This window comes from Camelus dromedarius, chromosome 15 (assembly GCF_036321535.1).
Source record: "Camelus dromedarius isolate mCamDro1 chromosome 15, mCamDro1.pat, whole genome shotgun sequence".
In the NCBI taxonomy this organism is placed as follows: domain Eukaryota; kingdom Metazoa; phylum Chordata; class Mammalia; order Artiodactyla; family Camelidae; genus Camelus; species Camelus dromedarius.
In genome coordinates this window covers 33,953,962-33,977,090 of record NC_087450.1, presented here as the reverse complement: position 1 = coordinate 33,977,090, position 23,129 = coordinate 33,953,962, and the positions used below count along the sequence as shown (strand labels likewise).

Genomic DNA, 23,129 nt, shown 5'->3' with positions numbered 1-23,129 from the left:
TCATCCAAGTTACAGTACTGGGCTCAGCAGGGAATCCAGCAATGAGAAAGATACAGCCCCTGCCCTCATGGAGCACGTACCCTAGAAAGCCAATCTGGAAAGTTTCCTGACTGCACATTTCCATTTATATAACATTCGTGAAACGACACCACAGAGAACAGACTGGTGGTTGCCAGGGCACAGAGACAGAGGGGAGGAGATGTCACGATAAAGGCATAGCACAGGTGGTTCCTCTGTGATGGGACAGGCTGCATCTTGGTTATGATGACAATTACATGAACCTCTACGTGGGACTAAACTGCCCAGAACACCCATGCACACAGGAATGCAGGCAAAACTGGTGGGATCTGATTAAGGTCTGTAGTCTGCTCACATGCCCCCGGAGAGAGGCAGCCAGTGCCAAACCCCTGACGAAGGAGATGGCTCCTGGAGTCCTCCCCTTTGCTGAGCATTCTGCACTCCCACCCCCACCCCCACCACTGGGTCCTCACTGGCTTCCCTTCTGACTGATCTGCATGTCACTGGTGCTTACTCCCTTTCTTGGAGATGCTCTCCTGAAGCCGTCCCACAGCTGCCTTCCCTCAGGTGCTTGGGCTGAATCACCTTCCCTTACTCAGAATTAATAAAATGACAAGAAAAAGAATTCCATTCTTTAGCAGGCCCTGGTGAAACGGATGCAGAATTGAGATTAGGTGACCAGGCTTTCTCCTCTGAGAGCAACAGCCCCCCCAGTTTCACTGGCAAAATCCATTTTCATGTGGCCAACTATTTGCTGCCCGGGAATATCTCAGCACCAGAATCATTAGCAGGAGTGTTTGCCAGCCTTTGACATTTCCATTTAGAAGACGAGTTAATTCTGAGCTAAGCTGAGTCCCTTCTCTCTTGGAAGAATGAGTTAGGGCTCAAGCCCTCACTGGCCCCAGGAGCATCAGTGATGCCCCTCTACCCCGCTCATTGATGGGTCAGCCTTTCTGGGGGGAAGTGAGAAATCTGACATGAAAAACTCAGGGCTGCAATGAAAAGGGCATATTTCATTGTGGGTTTGGGTAAGGTTAGGCCCATCTCCCTGGTCTCCGTGTGAAAGAGTAAGGGGGTTTGCCCACCAGGAGCATCTGGTCCACAGGGGAGAGACCTTCGGGATAGCACACGGGCTCTGCCCCCACCTGCTCCATGAAGGCCCAGTGGCCAACAGGCGTGAGAAAAGCAGACGAGCTGTCCTTGCCTCAGGGTGCAGGGAAGGCTGTCTGTCCCCTGGGGGGACGGGCTGGGGCCTCCATCACAATAAACAATGTTTGAACTGGAAGCATGAGCAGTGGGACAGATTGTTAGGAAAGCCAGGAGAGCCTGCAGATGGCTCTGTTAATAAAGCTGCCATTCACAGCCACCAAGGCTGAAGTGGTTTCCATGGGAAACCCTCACATTAAAACAGAAGGAAGTCCTTTTAAGTTCTAGTAGGTAATAACACTTTTATTAAACATTATCAAATCTAAACACCAGGATTTGCCTAGGAGGCACTCAGGAAACCACAGAATAGCCATCTGCACTGTTGGGAGCTATGGCGCGAGCATGGGAGATTTCTCAGGTATGCCCTTGACCTGGGGCTCTTCGCTCCTCTCTGTGCTGATTCAGTGAGAAGGTCTGTTCTATGTCACTCATTCTACAGTGCTGGGGTCACTCTAGTGACCCTGGGAGGACTGGGAGGGCAGCCTCGAGGCCACTCTACGGAGCCTGCCCAGGGCTTGACCCCTGGGCATGAGTGACACTGGTCACCTTCCTCTTTCTTGAAAACCCTCTCCTCTCCTGCCAGGCACCACTGGCTCCAGGTTTCTCTCTTCCCTGCATCCATCCTCCCTCCTTCCTTTTTCCTCCTTCCTCCTTTCCTTCCTTCCATCTTCCTTCCAAAGGGTAGCAGAGTAAGCCAGCCCCAAATACGCCATTTGGTATATTGATTATTCTGAGCTGTGGGCACTTGAAACCCAGCCAATACAAGGAGGGGCTTTCTCTGAACCCCCCCCCCCATCTGCCTACAGATAGAGGCTCCCAAAGGAATTCAGTCGTCACAGATCCCTCCCCAGAGGTCATCAACAAGGGGACTCTCAGGACAGGGGAGGAGACTGCAAATCCACACCACACCTAGACACACGTTGTCACCAACTATCACACCTCCCATTGACTCTATTAAGGGCCCTTCATCTTCCCTAGAAATCATGTACTCTCCCCTCAGAGGCCACATCCCCTTCCCTCTCCCTATTAAGCCATATTTAACCCTGAATTCTAAGCCACTTCAGGAAGAGAACAGACAAGACTGAAAGTCACAGCTCAGAAGTGGCCAGGTCAGGAAGTAGCTCATCTTTCCTGGGGTATCTCCCACGTACACGTGAGGTATACGTGTTCCTAAACTAGTCTGCTTTTCTCTTATTAATCTATCTTTTATTACAGGGGGTCTCAGCCAAGAACTCAGGAGGGTGGAAGAAAAATTGTTTTTCCTCTCCTACACTTGCATCTTCCTTCCTAACTTACAGTAGAAGGCAGAAATCTCGGGGTATCTGTGCATATGCACACACGCATACACACCCACCAGATGAAGATGGCCCTTTTCCAGCACAGAAGTCTGCCTTGTGACCCTCCCCTATCCGTCCTCCCTGACAAGGGTGCCCACTGTTCCAACCTCTACCACCACACACTGCCCCTGCCCAGGTCTGACTTTTATACAGATGAAGTCACAGGGGATGCTCTCGTATCCAGTTTCTTTCACGCAACATGGTGTCTGTGTCTCTTCCATTCTTAGACCCTAAAAGCCATCACAAGCCCTTGTCCCTTCCACCTGCTCCTGAAATACTGGTATTTCCCCCATTCTATTTCCTCACCTTGCACACACTCCCTAACAGTGTAGCAGACACCCTGGTTCCCACCATCCCTCTAACTGCTAACTCTCAAATTCCTATCTCCAGTCCAGACCCCCCAGCCTACCTCTAGACCCAACTGCCTGCTGGAATTCTTTGCCTAGAGGGCTCACAATCCATTTTTCCCAACAAGTCATGCCCTGCCCTGTACACCCCAAATCTTGCACCTCTTATCACCCAGGAGCCAGACCAAGTCATCTCTGGAGCACCCAGAAGCTTGACTCACCTTCACCTCCGACGTCCAACTAATGGTCAGACTGGACTCACTCTGCCTTCCTAACAGCCCTGGGATTCACCCTCTCCCCATGCCCACTGCCCTGCTCCCCAGGCCTTCATAACCTCAACCGAACTCTCATAACAACTCTTAACTAGTTCAATGCCTCAAGTCTTTTTCCTCTCCAGTCTGTCCTCCATATTGGCACCATAGACCAAAACAACACTGGACTCTGTGGCCATCCTCCCAGCACACACCACCCTTATTGTTTAGCGACTTGAGTCCAGGCTCTCTTTGGCCCAGCCGCAGGAAGGTTCATGAGCTGGCCTGAGCCTCCCTCTCTAGTAGTGGGTCCTGCCATTCCTCTCTCCCCACCTGCTCTCCCGCACATCCAAGATGCCCTCACACATTAGCAAATGCTCTTCCCTCAGGCCAATGCTCTTCCCCACTGCATTTAGTGGGGAGCCACATACACATCACTATGCAATTACACAGTGCCCCCTCGGAGAATGTCCCTCCACTCCCCCACCTTCCTGGGCCCTGGCCCTGCCTCTGGACAGTTCTGTTGCACTTTGGTTGTGCTTGTCATTCTGTGAGCTCTGGAGGCCAGGGACAGTGTCACCTCTCTCTGGTCTCTACTGCCCAACACAGAATCTGACACACAGATTGCAGAATGGTCTGTGCTATAACAGTTCTGTTGGTGAAGGTGGGGCAAGTCCCCATTGTGACAGGAAGATGAGGTGCCAATCCTCAGGTTACCCTAGATCAGAAAAGCCGTGTGGGAAAAGACAACAGGGCACCTGATGGCCCATAAGATAAGAAAACTCGTGGGGGCCAGAAGCAGCCCAGGGAGCTGGGGCACCAGGCAAGAGAACAGACAAGACTGAAAGTCACAGCTCAGAAGTGGCCAGGTCACCTGGCAGCACTTGGAAACCCCAGGCCCAAGATGCTCTTGGGCCCAAACCCTGGGGTGTGACCGTCTTCACAAGTGGAGTGAGGCTGCTCCTTCTGTTTTTACCTGCATCTGGCCCAGACCCCAGACCACAGTGAGCTTCTCCCAGGCCCACAGCACAAAGACACCAAACTCAGTAAAGACACCAAGTGTCCCCTCAATGCATTCGTGTTCCCAAGATACACAGGGAAGGGCACAGTCAACACCTCTGACCTCTGTCCACACCTGGAGCTGAAGAAAGCAGATCTCCCTTCCCTGCTTCTGGAGGCCTGGAATGATCCTCCTTGGGGAATCCTGGGTTGGCTTAAAGATTCCTGGTCGTAACATCTCACATCCATAATCATGCAGGAAAATAAACAGAAAAAATATGCTGGATGACAAGGTACAGGTAAGTCCTAGAGCAAGGACACAGAGCTTTATTCTTGCCTCCTCCCCACCCACTGCTGCAGCCACTGGACCAGAGCCTAGGAGTGCTGGCTCCCTCAGGACACTGAGGCAGCAGAGAGGCCCAGATGAGGACTCTGACCCATCACTCAGCAGAAACAAGGCCACCCACACCAAAGCACAAAGGCTCAGGGAGAGTCAGGTTGTGGAATGGCAAACAGCAGCGCACTCTCTCCCAACCCACAAGGCCCTCCTGGGGAGACCTCAGCTCCCCAAGACCTTCCCCAAGGCCTGCCCAAGTTGGCCTGGGCTGGGCAGGCGATCTTAACGAGTCGTTCACTTTAACTCCCATGACCACAGGTCATGTTTTTGCAAATTACACACCTCAACCCAAGCACCAGCAGTGCTTACTTACCCTGCGCAGCCGGGCCTACTTTTCCGGGTGCAATTCTTTCCAATGCTCAGTGAGCAGGACCCAACTAAGGGAGGGGTGGGCAGACACATCAAGTTATGAACCGATTTGCCAAATGACCATTTCTTCAAGGACGTAACTTCAGAAAAGAAAGGGGAATAGACAAACAAAGGTTCTTCTGTGCAACTCTACTTTAATTAGAATGACAACTAACTGAAAGCAATTTAATGTTGGTTCATGAAAGATTAATAGAATTCATGTTTTGGAGACGCTGAATGCAACACAGACTTAGCCAGAAACACAAATCTAACCTTTATTCTCTCTAATTATTCGGTCAGAATAATTTCCTGGGAGCAGGTTTAGTCTCTGGATGGCTTTAATTAAACGCCACTGAACTTTGAAGTTGACATCAACTCATCCAGCTGCAACTCAATTTTCAAATCAATCTGCTGTCTAACAGAGAGGTTTTGTGGCCTAAGCAGGGGAGCTGTGGGGGAGTGGAAGGTGGGCTCAGAGCCCGACAGGTATTAACCAATTCTGGCACATCTTACATCTTCCCCACTCCTCTCCAGTGGCAGGGCACCTGTACAACTAGAGCCAGGTCCTCCCTAAGGAGGGGCCCAGGACGAGCTGAGCAACCAAGCTGCCTCCTTCCTTGGCTTTTCCCACAGTTCTGAGTTCACGCTCCACTATCTCAACAACTTAAGCATAAGCCTGGTACAGCCAGACCCTTAAGTGGGCCCCAGGGCCATTAGCCCCCTGCCCAAATACCTCCACTCTACCCTTGCTCTCCTCCCACGTCTCTGCCTCTCCCTTGGAGTACAGAAATATGTGAAGAGCCAAGGTGTGGCCTTTCTGGCTGGGTGCCTTCAGGAAACACCCCTACTTCTAAACTGACCTCCCTTCCAGCACTCCACCCAGGGCCCAGGTACCAGCCTCTCCTTTTTCTGCCTTCTAAAGCCCACATCCTGAAAAAAGCAAATCAAAACTACAATGAGGTATCACCTCACACCAGTCAGAACGGCCATCATTCAAAAGTCCATGAACAATAAATGCTGGAGAGGATATGGAGAAAAGGGAACCCTCTTACACTGCTGGTGGGAATGTATTTTGGTGCAACCATTATGGAAAACAATATGGAGATTTCTCTAAAAACTAAAAATAGACCTACCATATGATCCCACAATCCCACTCCTGGGTATATATCCGGAGAAAACTCTAATTTGAAAAAACACATGAACCCCAGTGTTCATAGCAGCACTATATACAATAGCCAAGACATGGAAGCAACCTAAATGTCCATCAACACATGACTGGATAACGAAGTTGTGGTATATTTATACAATGGAATACTACTCAGCCATAAAAATTAATAAAATAATACCATTTGCAACAACATGAATGGACCCAGATATCATCATTCTAAGTAAGCCAGAAAGAGAAAGGAAGATACCATATGGTATCACTTATATGTAGAATCTAAAAGAAAAAGAGAAAGAAAAAAAAGGACACTATGAACCCATGTACAAAACAGAAACAGACTCACATAGTAAACAATCCTGTGGTTACCAGGGAAAAGGGGATGGGAAGGGATAAATTTGGGAGTTTGAGATTTGCTAATGTTAGCCACCATATATATAAAAACAGATTTTAAAAAGTTTAAAAGAAAGAAAGAAAACTCAGGTCCCTAATTTTGTCAGTTGTAGTTTTGTAGCCATATCAAGGTCCTTTTGCAATGAGCTTCTGCTTCTTTCTAAAACTTCTTCCCTGCTGACTGGGAGGCAACCCCACCATCTCTCACAGCCTGGGGCTCTTCAGCTGACTTCCATCGGAATGACACTTGGGGGATGCAAAGATTCCAATCTAGCTGGTACACGTCAGACAACGTGAAGGACCTGTGCTTTAGCCCTAGGGTACAGTCAACGTGACCATGACAAAGCTCAGGGACATGGGCAAGGTCAGGGCAAGGGAAGGCATGATGTCCTAAGAGGGCTGTGTCAGAACTTGAGGAAAAAAAATATTATCTAAACAATGTTATTTCCAGCCACTCTGCTTCCCCTGCTTCCATTAGTATTTTATACCAGCTTCCTTTGAAATCAGCTCTAACAGATTCTGGGCCCCGAGCAAGCAGCATATGGTCTCAATCCGCCCATTCCAACACATTCTGCAGCAGCACGGCACCCTGAGTGCCCTGAGGCCACACAAAGGTCAGGATTCCCGATTCAAGCTTATACAAGTGACAGCTGCAAATGACCCATCCCCCCAATCCTCTTATCAGGAGGTGGCTGAGCCACCCCAGTTGCTCTGTTGGTGCAGAGAGCCAGGGTCAGCTGGGCTCCTTCACAATTATGAGGCTGACCGCCTACAGCCCAGAAGCCACAGCCAGGCTTCCCCAACCTGCACCCAGCCAGGAGCAGCCTGTCCTCAAGCAACCAAACCCCACTAGTCCCTCAGAGCCCTGAGGCTGGGACAGCGGAATTCCTCCATAACAAGAGAGTTTCTTGATCATGGGGTTTACCAACCCTAGGAGACTTGAGAGATAACCTAAAAGGACCTAAAAATAATTATTAAAGGAGTTTCCTTAAATATAATCACAGTGCTTGCTTACAAAGGCAAAAGTATCTGATTCATCTTGGGGTCCCTGACACCTCATAGTGTGTGCTTTTGCACGCTAAGTATCTGGGAGACGCAGAGGATTAGTGGAACTCCTTAATGACCGACTGTGGGTCAGAGCAGCCCTGGATGACCAAGAATGACGGCCACTGAACGTGACAAGAGGAACAGTAAGAACAAAGCCCCACTTCTCAACTCTGACAAGGACAGTCTTTGGTGCTAGATTAGAGTGCTCCAACCCAAGGCACGCACAGTCAAAAACGTCAAATAAATTTATTAAGTCACTGGGACCAGAGAGTACAGAATTTCTAAGCAATCAATCATTATTGCCCCTGGTGTAACTTCTAGCTACTGAGTATCAATAGGCCAGAAAGTGAAAGGTTTGCACAACTTCCCACCATAAAAAAAAGTCCGAAAGAAGACTTGGAGATTAGAAGCCTCAACATCAGACAAGCCCAAGAAGTCTGCCCAGAGCCACACACAGCAAGGGGAGAAAAAGTATGTAGATCAAAGAAAGCCAGCCAGTGTTATAAAGAGCCACCCCTATCCTCACCAGGCATTGACAGCTTCACACCAGAGTCACAGAGCGTGAGGGGCCAGGAAGGAGAGGGAGAGCTAGTCAGACCTGGAAAGGGAATCTGGCTAGAAAATAAAGGAGGGATAAGCAGGCACTTCTCTGGAAAAAGCATAAAGCATCCATTTCAACCTTTCTTGCTCCTGTTTACCGTAAAAGAATTTTGAAAATCTTATATGTATCCCTTTGTATTATGTAAGCTTAACATCTAAAGTTTTTCATTGTAATAGCAGCAAGAAATATAGTTTCTGGTGTATTGTAAGTAATAGTTTAAATTATTAAGTCACTCTCATAAATGTACCCAGTGGACTGTAAATACCATCGCAGTTAGACACCTACCTTCAACTAGTTAAAAATACAAATGTCTACTTATCAGTCGGAAATCTCTTCTTGAACTTATATCTCCATTTCACTCCTCTACCTAAAATTTTACCCCCAAAACTTTATCCTAATGAAATATATTTTTATGTTTGAAGACCTATTACTGATCACATTTGTAATTCTCTGTGATATATTAAATTTGGTTAAATTTTCTGTGACCATAACCTCTAAATATTAAAAAATACCTTATTCTATTATGATCGCTGTTTCAATCACAGTACATATTTCAAAACAACAGAATATAAACATTGATAATCATTAAGTATGGGCAAAATCTGACTAGAGGGAGACAGCTGGTTCATGTTTCCACGGATGACTCTCGCTGACTGTTAAAGTTAAGAGTTTCAGCACCAATTCGGTTTGTTTTTCATTTTTATAGATATTAAGTCCTGAGAAACCTTGTTCTCAGAAATAAATAGATGGCAATGGAAGTTTTGTAATTATTTTTAATGATCAACTGACAACTCAATTGGTTCCCCGTTCAATTTTGTTAAAAGCAGACTCAGGAAACTTGTAACTTGTAAAGGAATTTGGTACGCAGTCATTAGAGTCATTTTCTCAACATTACCAACATTCAGAATTATACCCATGGCACCCTAGAGAGCAGGGCAACACATCATCATCTTCTCTAGAAACAGCGAGGGGTTTGCCTTATTTTTATAGAGTGGGAAAAGATTTTAAGGAACCCCTTAAGCTAGGTGCCTTCTCAGCTCAACTCTAGGAAGTATAATGGAAGCTGAGGTCCTAAAAATTGATTTCCTTAATACTATCCCTGCCTGGGGACTCCATGGCATCTTCCTACCCTCATGGCTATGTGTGCTCAGACCACTGCTGTTAAGGGCAAACCAAATGGCCTAGAAGAGGTGAGAAAAGTGACTGTCCCTCTGTTGACAGCATTAACACAGAGGATGGTCTCCCTCTGAGTAAACAACCCAACCTGGCAAAGGTTCAAAGAACTGTGCTTAGAAGGAATAATCCTAACTGGGAACACAGCAAAAGCTCAGAGCCTTCAGTTAAGACCCAAGAACAGGCTGCACTGAGCTCCTTTACTGCATCTCCCCACACTGCCTGGCACCAAACAGTTGACTGGCTCAGTGGGGGAACACCTGACCCAAAAGGGGCCAATAATATTCTGTCCTCTGGAATTTGGGGCTGGTTTCAGTGGCTAGACAACCGTTTCCCACCATGTGTGACAAGAAACAGAAACAGCTGGTGTACAGAAACATGGTTAAAACAGCTGCATGGCAAAGAGAATGACAGGAAGGACAAGCGCTTTTCCCAAAGGTATGTACACCTTGTGAGACCCAGCTCCACTTGGGTTCTGGAAAATCCCCCTTTCTGCATTGGCTGGCTTTAATGAATTTCTGGTACTTGCAATCAGAAGAGTTTTGGCTCAGAGAGGAGTCAGCAGAGACTGTTTCTGAGGAAGTCAGCCTGATGGACCAGTGACATTTACAGCATTATCAAAAGGCACCTGGACATAAGCAGGCCAAGTACATGATTAGATAGTTCACAAAAAAGGAAATATAACTTACTATTTAAAAAAAAAACATTAAAAACTTTAATGTTTAAATAAAAGAAAAATATTCAACATCACTAATTACAACGGAAAGGCAATTTAAACCAGAGAAATTTTATCACTTATCAGACTGGCAAAGATGAAAAAGTTTGATAATGCATTTGGCTGACAAAGGGAAGGAGGAACAGGCACCCTCATCACGGCTAAATAGGCACCATCAGCACCATCTCTTGTAGTGAGGAACAGCTATCAAAATTGGAGACGCACATTATCTCTGCCTTGTAAATCTCACTTCTAGAAATTATTCTACAAATATATTCAACATGTAAAATGACCTGCAAAGATTATACATTTAAGGCAGTGTTTGTAAAAGCAAAAAACTTAAGACCAAATACCCATCAAAAGGAAACTAGTTAAATAAACTATGGTGTATTCATATATAATGGAATACAATGCAGAAAATGAGATAGAGAACAACTCCAAACTATGAGCAGAGGAAATGTACCAGTTAGGCAAAAATAAAACAGGCAGAGAAGGAAAATGCAACTGCATACATGAATAGAATATACCTGAAGGTAAACAGAAGACACTGGGGTGGAGAAAATACGAGAAACATGGAAAGCATCCTGTGTATCAGAAAGCAAAGAAATGCTCAAAGACTAATAGGGGCATGTCAATAGGACACAGAAGCCAATTTGGGCTGAATCTGAGCATCAGCATGAATAATGACACAGACAGTTATTACACTGAATGAGAAAATTACACCAAAACCTCTTAAAAGGAGAGTACTCATCTTCACTGAAATATGTCAACAATGTAGAAAATAACTTTTTTACAACTACCTTAGTAATAAACAATTCAGTCAAGAATCACCAATGAACACTAACACTGGGTGCAAAACCACTGAGGACACAATATTCTCACTCTCAAATAAAGCCCCAGAGATTACTTATTAATTATCAAGTGGAGAGAGGGGGGTATAGCTCAGTGGTAGAGCATGTGCTTAGCATGCATGAGGTCCTGGGTTAAATCCCCAGTACCTCCATTAGAAAATAAATAAATGAGTCTAATTACCTCCACCACCCCCTACAAAAAAATAAAGCATTTATAAAGGGGAAAGGGTATCTTTACAAGGCAGAAACCTGACAGACAATGTTTTAATTAAGTTAACCAACTTCAATCTCCAATAATGGGACAAACTGGTATCAAGCGCCACCTGACACAACAACACCACATGTGAAGAATTCCTGACAAGATGCTTAACCTGAATCCAGTCATAAGAAGACAGTAAGACAATCCAAGTTGAAGGATATTCTACAAAACAGTGCCCTGAACTCTTCAAATAGGTCAATGTCACAAGGACACTGGGGACTGTTCTGGATAAAAGGAAACTAAAGGGGCATGACAACTAAATGTCTATATTCTTAGGAGATACTGGCTTATGCATTTATGGCTGAATTACTGTAATTCCATTGCTTAATCTTAAATGATTCAGCAAAAACCAAATACATGTGAGTATATATGATCATTATGCGTGCCTGTGTATGAGAGCAAGAAAAAACAAAAGGGGCAATATACTGATAACTGGTGATCTACATGAAGAACATACAGGTATACTGTACTGTTCTTACAATCTTTCTGTAGTCTGAAATTTTTCAAAATGAAAATTTGGGGGAAATTTATACTTGTACAGACAAATAAGGGCTTCCCGGCTTGTGAGAATGCTACTGAGTGTTTTCACATGTCGTATTTTCTCCTAAGAGGTCACTGTTATTTGCTATGGCAAAATACACACCACCACTTTATAAAATAAAATTCTACCTTTTCTCAGCACTAATATAGGGTACATGAGGTCTATGAACTGTGACAGCACAGGAAATTACTGTATAAATGAACTATGTGTTACAGGCACATTTCACTAAGGGGCAAGCCCGTTTCTTATAAGGAACCATATCATATGGTAATCATCAATATGCCACTCACCTCCTATTACTTGACTTTGAGGAACAGTTTTGTAAAGATCATCTGGTGTCTAATTAAAAAGAAAGAAATTAAACTCAGGTTTAAGATGCCTCTGGTGTATTCCGAAATTATTTTGAAAGCTTACTTAAAAGGATGTCAAACTTGAGATGTTTTACCATTCATGTATTTATTCCACAATTAAAACAAATCATAATTTAAAGCCATAACATTTTTAAAAGGTAAAGAATTTGTGTCACAGATGCATTTAATAAAACAGACAATGGTCTAAAAGTGCAACACAAAATAGGTGTTCTCTGTTCCCATGGTGGAATAAATACGTTAACAATTACACAAAAAAATTCACTAAAGATCTGAGATGATGCAAATAACCCTTTGAAACAAACTGCCCAATGAACAGAGGCAGGCTGCAAGTAATTTCTATTAACATTTTACTGCAAGATGGAAAAATCCCCAGTGTGACTACTAACTTATCAAATACCTCATTTCATATGCCTGGCCTTGGCTTCTGTCTTCTTCCCTCAGTCACATCCAAATCCAGAAAGGCTTCTCCACCCGATGCTCAAAACTCCACTATTAGTCCCCAAGAACCTCAGCACAGACTGCCATTAATGAGCCTGTGTGCAACCTTCATTTGGAACCTCCAGGGAAATCAGGAGCCCAAACGCAGAGGGCAGCAGCCATTTCTTTAAACAATAGTTTTAGCTATCGAATGAGCTCTGACAGACCATGTGCATTTTATAAACAAGCCAAAAATATTGTCTTAGTATCTTTCTGTTTTCATGAAAAATGTTAAGAAAGGCCATTCAAGTAAAAAAAAAAATTTAAAGAAATAAAATGAAAAATGAAAATTCAAAGGGTTTATGCCAAAAAGCAAACCAGTCCTCAACAGCCTAACTCATTTGTTTCTCGGCTGTGAAGCCATGTAGAGAGCGATCAGGCAGTAGATGGTCCCTCCCACCGTCAGCGCCATGGTGGTCCGGTAAAGCATTTGGTCAGGCAGGCCTCGTTTCAGGTGGATGGGCACACCGTCAGATTTCTTGAAAGAAAGAATTATCAAGTACATGGTTGATAAGAAAAAGATTTTACAATTTAGGCTAATCTAGAGCAAATGCCTCTACTTTATAACTAATCCATCAACCCACTGCAGTGGAGAAAAGTCCTAATCTACTAGAATGCTAACTGAAATACTGATACATTTTCTTATAAATGTAGCTAAAGCTTGTAAGTCCAAAGTCATTCTTCAAAATGCAGCCTCAGGAACATTCATGCAACAAATTTCAACTTCTAAAAAATTTATCATATATTGCTTAATTACAAAAGGAGCACTGGTTAGTTTTTTAAAAGGCAAAGGTAATCAGCAGCTCATCAAAGACATGTAGGCACAAGAGATGCTCTACTTTTAATGTGACTTCTGATCATTAGTGGATTAACTCTGAATATCAAGTCCATTTTGTATTCAATTACTTTCTTTCTGTTAAGCTGATAAACCCCTATGTAATAATGAGATTCCATAGAATGTTCAATCCATTATTTTGCACAGTCTCCAAAATCTCTCCATACTGCAACTGAAGGCCCCAATGCCCAGTCAAGTCTTATCAGATAAAGAGATTAGATTGATCAAAAATCCCTAAGCCAGTCCTGAACCTGGACACATTTTTGAGGAGGAGAAAGCTACCTTTGAGCAACAACAGTACCAGCCACTGCCACTCCCACAGTGCCTGAGATATAGTCGGATCACTGACCTCTCAATCATCTGTATGTAGATTAACATTAATAATATTTTAAAATCCAATTCTGGCTTCTCTCTGCTGATCAGCAAACCCAAGAGAGCCTCCTCCACTTCTAGCAACAGCTCAGTGAATTTTAGTATCAAGTAAGTAAAAAAACAATTAGAAGAAAATTAACTACAGAAAATCACTGCGTATCACAAAGCCAAATATATAATGGATTATTCAGTGGTGTTATACATTATACAAACTATTGCTTCCTCCATCCAATGGATGATCAACAGCTATACATACAATTTGAAAACCTCCATACCTTTAAATACTGAGGAGGAAATGGATCACTCTCCCCTCTTTCATCAGTTTCTACCTAAATAAAATTCTCCTAGTTTATGGCTCAAACTAAAATCAAGAGAATTCTTTTTAAGGAAAAAGAGGGAAATGGGTAGCAAACTAGGTTAAGACTCAATTTCATAGGGTTTTTTAAGCCTATTTACATCACTGTCTTCACTGTTCTAGAGTATCTTCTCTCACCTGGAAAAACTTTTGCAGCTCTGGAACTTTGTTTTTCCCAGCATAATCATATGCAGAATTAGAACTCAGTTTAGTTGGTGTGGCAAATATGATAGGCGGTGCTTCTTTGGAAACCAAAGGCCTTAATCCCTGTAGAAAAAAAGAAAAGGTCAAGCTGAAATTATGTCTGGGCATCTAAACAAACCTTGCCAGGAGCAGGCTGTCTAGAAGAATGGAGGCAGTCATTCCACCACGTAAGAGGGAAGGAAAGTCTCTTCAACTCTACGTTGCAAAGCCTTTAGGTTTAAAGTCCTTAAACTTTCAACAAAACACTGTAGCCCACTTTCCCAGAGAAACCCAGTCAAGAACTCTTACCTTTAAAAAGCAGTGCAGTGGGGTGGGGAGATGGAGCAAACCACAACAGAGGCCCAAGCTGAGCTTCCAGATATACCTATAGTATCTCATCAAACCAGTAAAACATGTATAATCTGTATGAATTTTGGCTTAGATTTCAAAAGAGACCAGCTGTCCCTTTTCTCCTCAGGGTGAGAAGATGTGCCAACATGAAATCTCTAACCCCGAAGCAGACTTCAGAAACTTTCCAGACACACAGTAAAAAACAAATCTCAATCTGGAAGAAACTGTAATGGGACTTGTCTTTCAGGACCAGAAAACAAAACAGCTATAGTAGAGTAAATGAACTTTCTGACACTAATAAACCCATAAGTTAAAAAATATATATAATAAAAATAAAAATGGAAACTTCAATGTTCTCATTTATGACATACATATTATACTACATGTGTACTATGCACACAAGAGTATCTACCACTGAAAGGGCTGCCTGAAATAGTAAGTATGTGCCTAAAGCAATGTCTGGAACACAGCAGGTATTCAGTAAACATAAGCTGAATGAGATTTGGGGGTTAACAGCTCCCTCAGCCACATGGACAGATAAAGGACGGACAAACATATAGCTTTAAAAACAACCTAATGGGGGAGAAAAATGAAGTACTGCTACATGCTACAACATGGATGAACTTTGAAAACACTATGCTGAGTAGAAGCCAGTCACAAGAATTATATGATCCTATGCATATAAAAGTCCAGAACAGGGAAATTTATAGAGACAGAAAGTACATTAGTGGTTGCTTAGGGATGGGGGTGGTGGGAGCAATACGGAAGAAGAGGGTGACAGCTGAAGGGTACAGGTTTCTTTTTGAGGTGATGAAAATGCTCTAAAATTAACACAGTGATGGTTGCACATTATCTGTGAATACACAAAAAACCATTTAATTGCACCCTTTAAATGAGTTGACGTATGGTTTGTGAATTACATCTCAATAAAGCTGTTTAAAAAAAAAAAGAAATGAAACCTAAGGGAAACTCTGGGTTTCTATCTGACACAGTGAAGCTATAGTGGCAGATACATAAATGTTTCTCCAAAATAAACTGCAGCTCAAACTAAGGAACTTAAGAGTTACAAACCAATAAAATCACATCCTTTTATATTAAATTTTAACTTAGAAAAATAAAATTTTTAAGTTAGAGAGCAGAGTTCAAGCTCAGCCTCTTCGATTTTACAGATGAAAAAGAAAACTCTCTGCCCAAATTAATACAATTGTCAAATTATTCTTGATCTCTTCAAAAAAAATCTAAATTTACCTATTATTGACAAGATTTATTCTAAAAGATCACATACTGAAAACCTAAATGTTACTGCCACCAGGCAGGCACTGGGATCAACAGAACAACAGAAAGGTAATAAACTTGGCTTCTATTTCTTCTGACAGAGTCCCATAAATGGGAATGAATCATGGCCTTTTTTTGAACTGCTTTCATTCATTCAACATATTTTGCTGAGCACTTACTTTATAATGAAAATACATAATGAATAAGACACATACAACCTCTGCCATTATAGATATTAATGTTATGGAATAATAGCAGCTAATATCTACCAAGCCCTTGTTATGCACCCAGCACCATGTTATGCATTTCATATGCATCATTACATTTAATGCCAACAGTAGTCCTAGGGAAATGTCACTATCCCCTTTTTACAGAGGAGAAAAACTGGATCAGATAACAAAAACACATAACAAAAGATCATATAACAAAAAGAAAGACCCAAGTGTGGAAACTCAGGCCTCTCTCAAGTCCAGATTCCTGGCATTTAAGTACCTACCTGCCCCTGCTAGCACCCCTCAATTATTGCTCAAAAACAACAACCCATTTAAAGAGAAAGTTTGCTTAGTAATCTGTTAGTCTACATGTGGGATATAACATACTTAGAGACTTAGAAGGAGACAGAGATAGGAACAAGGGCTCTAACTACTGAGCTAACAAGACTATAAAAAAGATCTCTCTTTAAACTGGAGAATTTTAGACACTCCCTTATCATTCTGTGAGCTCTCTGTATTTTCTCCTAATGATCATTTCTCCTTGAATGCAAAAATTTAAAAAGCCTTCCTACCAAGCAACTCCAAAAATGGTCTGAAATTAAATTCATGTTTTGACAGGACTAACGTGAGAGCATTTTTAGATGGGATTATATCTAATTGCTTTGTGTTTGTCCATCATCAAATGATTCAGAACTACAGCAGTTTTTGAACAAGATCATCTGAAAACAGGAGTACCAACCATCTTAAGAGTTTTAATTCCATATTTCCAATTATATTATCAGTTTAGAACACAGAATTTTAAAGCTACCTATAATCCTATTATCTTATCCCATCAATTAGTATGAACTGTGTAGTCTCCTCCAGTATTTTTTCATAAGCATATTTTAATTTCCTTATAGTCACAGTGTAAAACCCCACATTCTGTTTTTTCATTTATAAATAAGCAGCTTTTTCAGGTTCCTACACAATCTTCATAACTAAATCTACTCTTCACATCTGCCCTGTAAATGAAGTATTATCAGCCCGTATTACAGATGATTAAAACAAAGCTCAGAGATGCCATAAGTAAGATGGGATTCAAACCCACACGTTTATTACACCATATTATCAATAATTCAGCTGTCTTGGCCCCACAGGTAAAGCGAATGGATATGGTGGTAAGCTACTACATCCTAACCATCATTAAAACTCCTAACAATTTAAGAGTAGTCAATGTTTCCCGTGTTTCAAGGCAGCTATATAAGACTAGCACTAGGGTTCTTAAGAGTAGACCAGGAAGCTGTATTTACAGGAAGGGATCTAGAGCAAATCCCTCACCTCTCCCAGGGCTGTGGTTGCCCCACCCTAGAAGAATTATGAGCCTCCAATAAGTCTTTCCTCATTTCAATAAATGACAATACCATCCTTCCAGGTACTTAGGCAAAAACCTTGAAATTGTTCTTAATACTCTCACACATTTGCAAATCCTTTTGGCTCTACCTTCAAGCTATATTCTGAACCTGACCAGTTCTCACCTATCTTTCCCAATCCACACTCTGGTCCAAACTCCTGGATTTTTTTTATAATAGCCCCCTAACTGGTTACCCTGCTTCCATTCCACCCTTGCTGCCCTGCAGTCTACTCTTAATGCAGCAAACAGTAACTGTTTGGTTGTATGTCACTACTCAGCTCAAATCCACCCAAAAGCCTTTTAGCTCACTGAGCAAAACTCAATGTTCTTACAGTGGCTTTCAGAACCCTATGAGATGAACCACTCACATTGCCCCGCACCCCTGACATCATCCCCTTTCTCTGCCCCAGCCTACTGGACTAGCCTCTTAAACCTCCCAGGCACCAGGCCATGTTCCATCTGCCTAGAATGCTATTCTCCATCAACATGGCTTGCACCTTCACCTAATGTCACCTTCTCAGTGAGACCTCCCCTTACCACTTTTTGGGACTATATGCCCTCCCCCTTACACTACCTTCCTGCTTTAGTTTTCTCCACAGCACTTATCACCAATTAACATACTGTATTCTACTTTGTTTACTGCATCTCTCCCTACGGCAACAGAGCACCATGAGGGCAGGATTTAGGCATGTTTTGTTCACTTAACCTTATTTCCCAAGACTTAGAAAAGCCACTGGCACAGAAAGCACATTCAGTAAATATTTGATGAAATGTATAAATAAGCTAAGAAGTCTACAGCTTCACCACAGTGTAGACTTGAATTTTCAGAACCAAAGTCATGAAAATCAGCACCTGATAGCAGAGCCTTCCACATGTCTTGCAGAAATGAGAAAACAACTGAAAGCTGTTCTTAAAATAAGTGGTCTGTAGACCAAGTAGAAATCACAGGTTTTGCTTTTTAGTATCAAATCTCTTAGCTGTTTACACAATCATTACCTGTACAATTGATTAAGAGCCATTCAACAGTAACCATGTTTAGTAGTTGAATTCCTTCTCGTCTATTTTAGTTGTTCCAAATTTTCAAAAATCTGGAGAAAAGTAAACATCATTTTTTTCACCTCAAAACTGACTGGTCCAAAATTTTCCTTTTCGTCTATCTTTTATGTTTGGGGAGAAGGGAGGGTGCAGAAATAAGAGAATTATCAAAATTTTTTTTTTAATTTTTAAGCCTACAAACTCTATGATTTAGGACTGCAAACAAGTTTCAATCCTCAGTGATCAAGTCCTTCATTTCTAACTGCCAGCTATGTATCACCACCATGTTTCCTCACAGTGCATTCAAAGGTCACGCAGTTTCTCACAAGCCTACTCAGGAGCTCCCTGTTTCTGCGGAAAGCACCACCATCCTCCCATTACCCAGTCATCTTGGAGTCCTCCCATTCCCAAAATCTCCGTCATCAGTAACTAAGTACTCTTCTCTGAGACGTCAGACTCTTTCTCCATTCCTACTGAGAAGATCTTGAACACTTTTATGCTTTTATGGGTATAACCAGCATGCCTGGCACTGGTCTACCCCAGTCAGATTATCTTTTCAAAGCATAGCTCTGGTCATGATACATAATCCTCCATCATAAACCTTTCATAAAACTAAAGGGAAGAAGCATGTCCTTGTTTCAACCTCTGGACAAGACTCCACCTCAACTTTCTGTATCAAATTGCTTTGTAAATTCCTATTCATTTCTCATAAAGTTAAGTCCTACAGTCCTGGGCCTTTCATGATCTACCTCCATCCACCACAGCCAGACTTACCTACTCAATGATTCCCTGCAGCTCCCCCTCCTCCTTTATTCTCACAGTTCCCTCTATCTAGAATATTCTGCCTTCTTAACTAGGAAAACAATTGCTGAATCATATGCTAAAATTATGTTTCACTTTTTAAGAAAATGCTGAACTGTTTTCCAAAGCGGCTGTACCATTTTACTTTCCCACCACAATGTAGTAGGGTTCCACTTTCTCCACATTCTTACCAACACCTGTTTTATTTTAGCAGGTGTGAAGAGGTAGCTCTTCGTGGTTTTGATTTGTATTTCCCTAATGATTAATGAGGCCAAACATGGGCTTATTGGCCTCAACTTATTTTTGACACATGACACAAAAAGGTAAGCAAAATGCTTTTTTCACTCAACCACTGGAAACTACCCTCCCCACAACTACCTGTCATCAGGTTAATTTATAAATCTCTACCTGTACTATTGTTAGAGAACTAGCTTTTCCATAGTAGGTTATTCAATGTATGTTATTCACTTTACATAATACTGAAAACTGCAAACATCTACATTTTACAGTGTGCTAATGTTTCCAAGAAAGGAAAAACTGAAGTACTCCTAATTACCAAAGTCAGAACAGTTGGTTTGGGGATACCTGTCACAATCAATCTGAAATCTACAATTCATATAAAGCCAACACAATATCACTTTTTCCAACACAGCTTAAGAAATCCTTAAGTAACTAAGAAGTTCAAATTCTCAAGAGAAACACAATTCAAGAGATGCTGGAAATTTGAAATTCCTATCTGTATCAAATGCATCTTGGGATAATCTCTGCTCTAAGTGCCAATTTAATTTCAAGATGTGTCAGTTTTAGTCTAAAACTTCACTTTTTCCTTACTAGGTAACAAAACCTAATTATGCTAAAACTCTATTAAAAAACTCCTACAACCACCAACAGAATAGATCAACTATGATATATTCATACAATGAAATCCCATACTGCAATAAAAGGAAGCAACTACTAATACACATAACATGAATGAACCTCAAAGATATTGAGAAATAGAAGCCTTACACAAAAGAGTACTGTGTGGTTCTATTTACATGAAATTGAAAATAAGCAAAACTATTTATACTGATAAGTCAGAATAGGAAGGACACAGATTGACAGGACAAGAGTAAGAAGGAACGTCCTAGGGGTGATGTAATGTTCTATATGTTAAGAGTATGGTTCTATATGTTACACAGTGTATGTGTTTGTCAAAACTCATGAAACTGTAACATTTAAGATCCATGCGCTGAAAAAATACACTTTCTTTATAGTAGAAGCAACTATGATAGAAATGGCTATTTCTTATAATCTGTAAAATAAATCACTATTGTCAATTCCTTTTTTAGACCTCGCCACCAATTTGGTTTCAGTGCACCATGCTGTTTTCCCTTCTAATCCTGGATTGGTTTTTTTGATAAATTTTCCTCCTCCACTCTCCCTTCATGTTTCTGAAATCTAATCATAATCCCACTTTTCTTCTCTATATGCTTCTTGGATGATCTGCCCCACTACAGTTTCTACTACCATTTATACACTAAAGACATCCAGATCTATTAAACTTCATATCCATAAATCCAGCTGCAACCAGACATGGTATATTATCACAAGCTTATTATTTATAAACCTAGACCTTTCCTCCGCAAACCCACATCCCCCCCCCCAAAATTTGCCCTTCTTGCCCTCTCTATACTAGTTAATAGCACATTTAATCTTAGACTGAAATCATTCTTAAACATCCTCCACCTTGAGCAAGTTGCAGCGTTTCACAGAAAGAGGGGGTAACAACAATGGAGTGTTCTTTACACCCCACCTATGGCCCTTACCGTTCCAGTCCAGTTTTTCAACTGCATAGCTGATCAACCCTTCCCACACTACTCTATGAGGATGACAAATGAACAGGATGGTATCTCACACTTCTAGAGAATAGCTACCATTTATCCAGTACCCGCCACCTGCCAAAGACTGAGTCACCTGATACACCTCATTTAATATATACTACAGCTGCCCTGAAAAAACTGAGCTCACAATAAATTAAGGAACTTGGTCAAGGTCATAAAATTAAAGCTTATAAACCAGCATTTGAATCCAAATTGAGCGAGCCTGGGACTCTAACGTCCTTCATCTCTACACCACAAGCCGTAGACTCATACTCCAATTGGCAAAACCTGAGTGAAATCGCAGTGCTTTTTAGACCACTCAAAAAGCAGCTGTCGACCATTTTACAGTTGGGAAAATGTCTGCTCTCTGCCTGTAACTGCCCAGGCTCACCCAAATATTTGAAGTAACTCATTAAGTCTCCGAATTCTGATCATACAGCCCCTCCTGACCATACTGCTTCCGTCAGCGTCGTCATCCCAGCTCTCAAACCTCGGGCTTGGATGAAGCTGTCTTTGGGGCAGTGGCAGGAGGGGGACAATGGGGCGCTGAGGAGACCGAAAGCTGGACTCCTTAAAAAGAACAGGGCCAAACTTCGGACTCGGTCAGGTCACATTCTGGGCGCCGCCGACCCCACAAGCCACCCCACGACCCACAAGGAACGACTTTGGGGGTCACCTTGACCCTACTGAGTACCAGGCCCAACTTCCATACCCGGCCAGCTTCGCCGGGGGAACAGCTACAGAATTAGAAGCCTAGAGGGCCGCAGAAGTGGGTGCAGAGAGGCGCCGGGAAGTGCGGGGCGAACTAAATCGAACAGCGAGCAGAAGCCTCGCCTGGCTCCGGCACCGAGACTGCCTGGCGCAGACTCAGGCCGCCACCTTCGTCCGAAACAGCGCGACGCTACACGTACCTGAGGGTTATAAGCGTCAGAAGCCCATGCTCCCGCTAATTTCTGCGTGAAGCCACTAAACTTGTAATACATGTCGGCCGGTGTCCGACTTCCCGCAGCCGCTGCCTGCGCGACTGCTCCAGAGAAGGACCCCACCTTCCTGGCTGCAGCCCCAAGACTCAGCCCAAGGACCCCGCGCCAGGAGACGGGCTGCCCGGTGAACGCCTAATTTAAAACATGTCCTCTTACGCCACATAAGAGAAAGAGAAGCCGAGTTCTCAAGGCCAAAAAAGGCAAAACCAGCTCTAGAAGAGATCGGAAAGCCTTAGCACCACGCTGTGTAGAAAATACAAGCGTCGCTCTCTTTCCCTCTACGTTTAGATTCGGGCAGTGCCAAGACGCCATAAGAATTGCGCAAGCGCTCTGCGGACCACGCTAGGGGCTGAGGGACTTGCCGAGGTCGAGGGGGCGGGCTGGGGGCGGGGCCTTGGTGGGAGGGTAGGGGTCCTGCGCGGGGCGGGGTGAATACTCTCCTTCCCACCGCGAAAGTCGGAGCTGCGGGGCTGCCACCTGGTAGTTGGTTTGAAGGCTTCTCTACCTTTACCAAACTTAACTTGCTCGTAACCTGATTTCTTTCCTCCCCTAAGTCACTTCGTGAAGCATCCCGCTCTCACTCAGTCGGCCCAGAAGTATGGACCTATCTGCTGGGCTTCTCTGGCAATCTAGGAATGGAGGGAGCAAATTAAACCATTTGGAAACACCTGTCGCGAGCTATTTAGTACTAAGGGCTGTTACGGGTCCCGCCCCAATAATATATAAAGATAGCCTCCTGGGCTTTGTGTAAAGGAAATACATCGTGACCTATAAACTTAAGGCACTTGGACGTAAATTTTGAACAGTTCTCAGAACTGGTTTTTACTATTACCTCAGTTTTATGGGAATAAATTACTCATCCTTTTCCTGTCCTCTGTCCGAGATAAATGAGATGGAAGTGGAGGGGAGGTAGACTATAAATACTCGAAAAATCTGGACCTTGAGCCTGAAAGATCCAGGACTACCACTTTCAGTTCTAGTA

The 23,129-nt window shown here is 42.9% G+C and overlaps 1 protein-coding gene across 1 annotated transcript; it reads right to left on the bottom strand.

The window, feature by feature from the left end:
• Positions 1 to 12,082: 12,082 nt before the first annotated feature.
• LOC105103545 (cytochrome c oxidase subunit 7A-related protein, mitochondrial) lies at positions 12,083 to 22,231 on the bottom strand. The gene is made up of 3 exons (XM_010997143.3): positions 22,076 to 22,231; positions 14,194 to 14,322; positions 12,083 to 12,971 (listed from the first exon to the last, which is right to left on the bottom strand). Exons 1-3 carry the CDS (start codon positions 22,145 to 22,147, stop codon positions 12,831 to 12,833), a joined length of 342 nt encoding a protein of 113 aa, XP_010995445.1. The 5' UTR covers positions 22,148 to 22,231; the 3' UTR covers positions 12,083 to 12,830.
• Positions 22,232 to 23,129: the final 898 nt, after the last annotated feature.

Coding starts and splice junctions, on each gene's coding strand:
- LOC105103545 (XM_010997143.3), bottom strand. CDS start 22,147: ATGTATTACAAGTTTAGTGGCTTCACGCAGAAATTAGCGGGAGCATGG. Junction 14,323..22,075: donor CTGACGCTTATAACCCTCAG/GTACGTGTAGCG, acceptor TTTTTTCTACAG/GGATTAAGGCCTTTGGTTTC. Junction 12,972..14,193: donor AGCTGCAAAAGTTTTTCCAG/GTGAGAGAAGAT, acceptor CTTTCTTTCAAG/AAATCTGACGGTGTGCCCAT.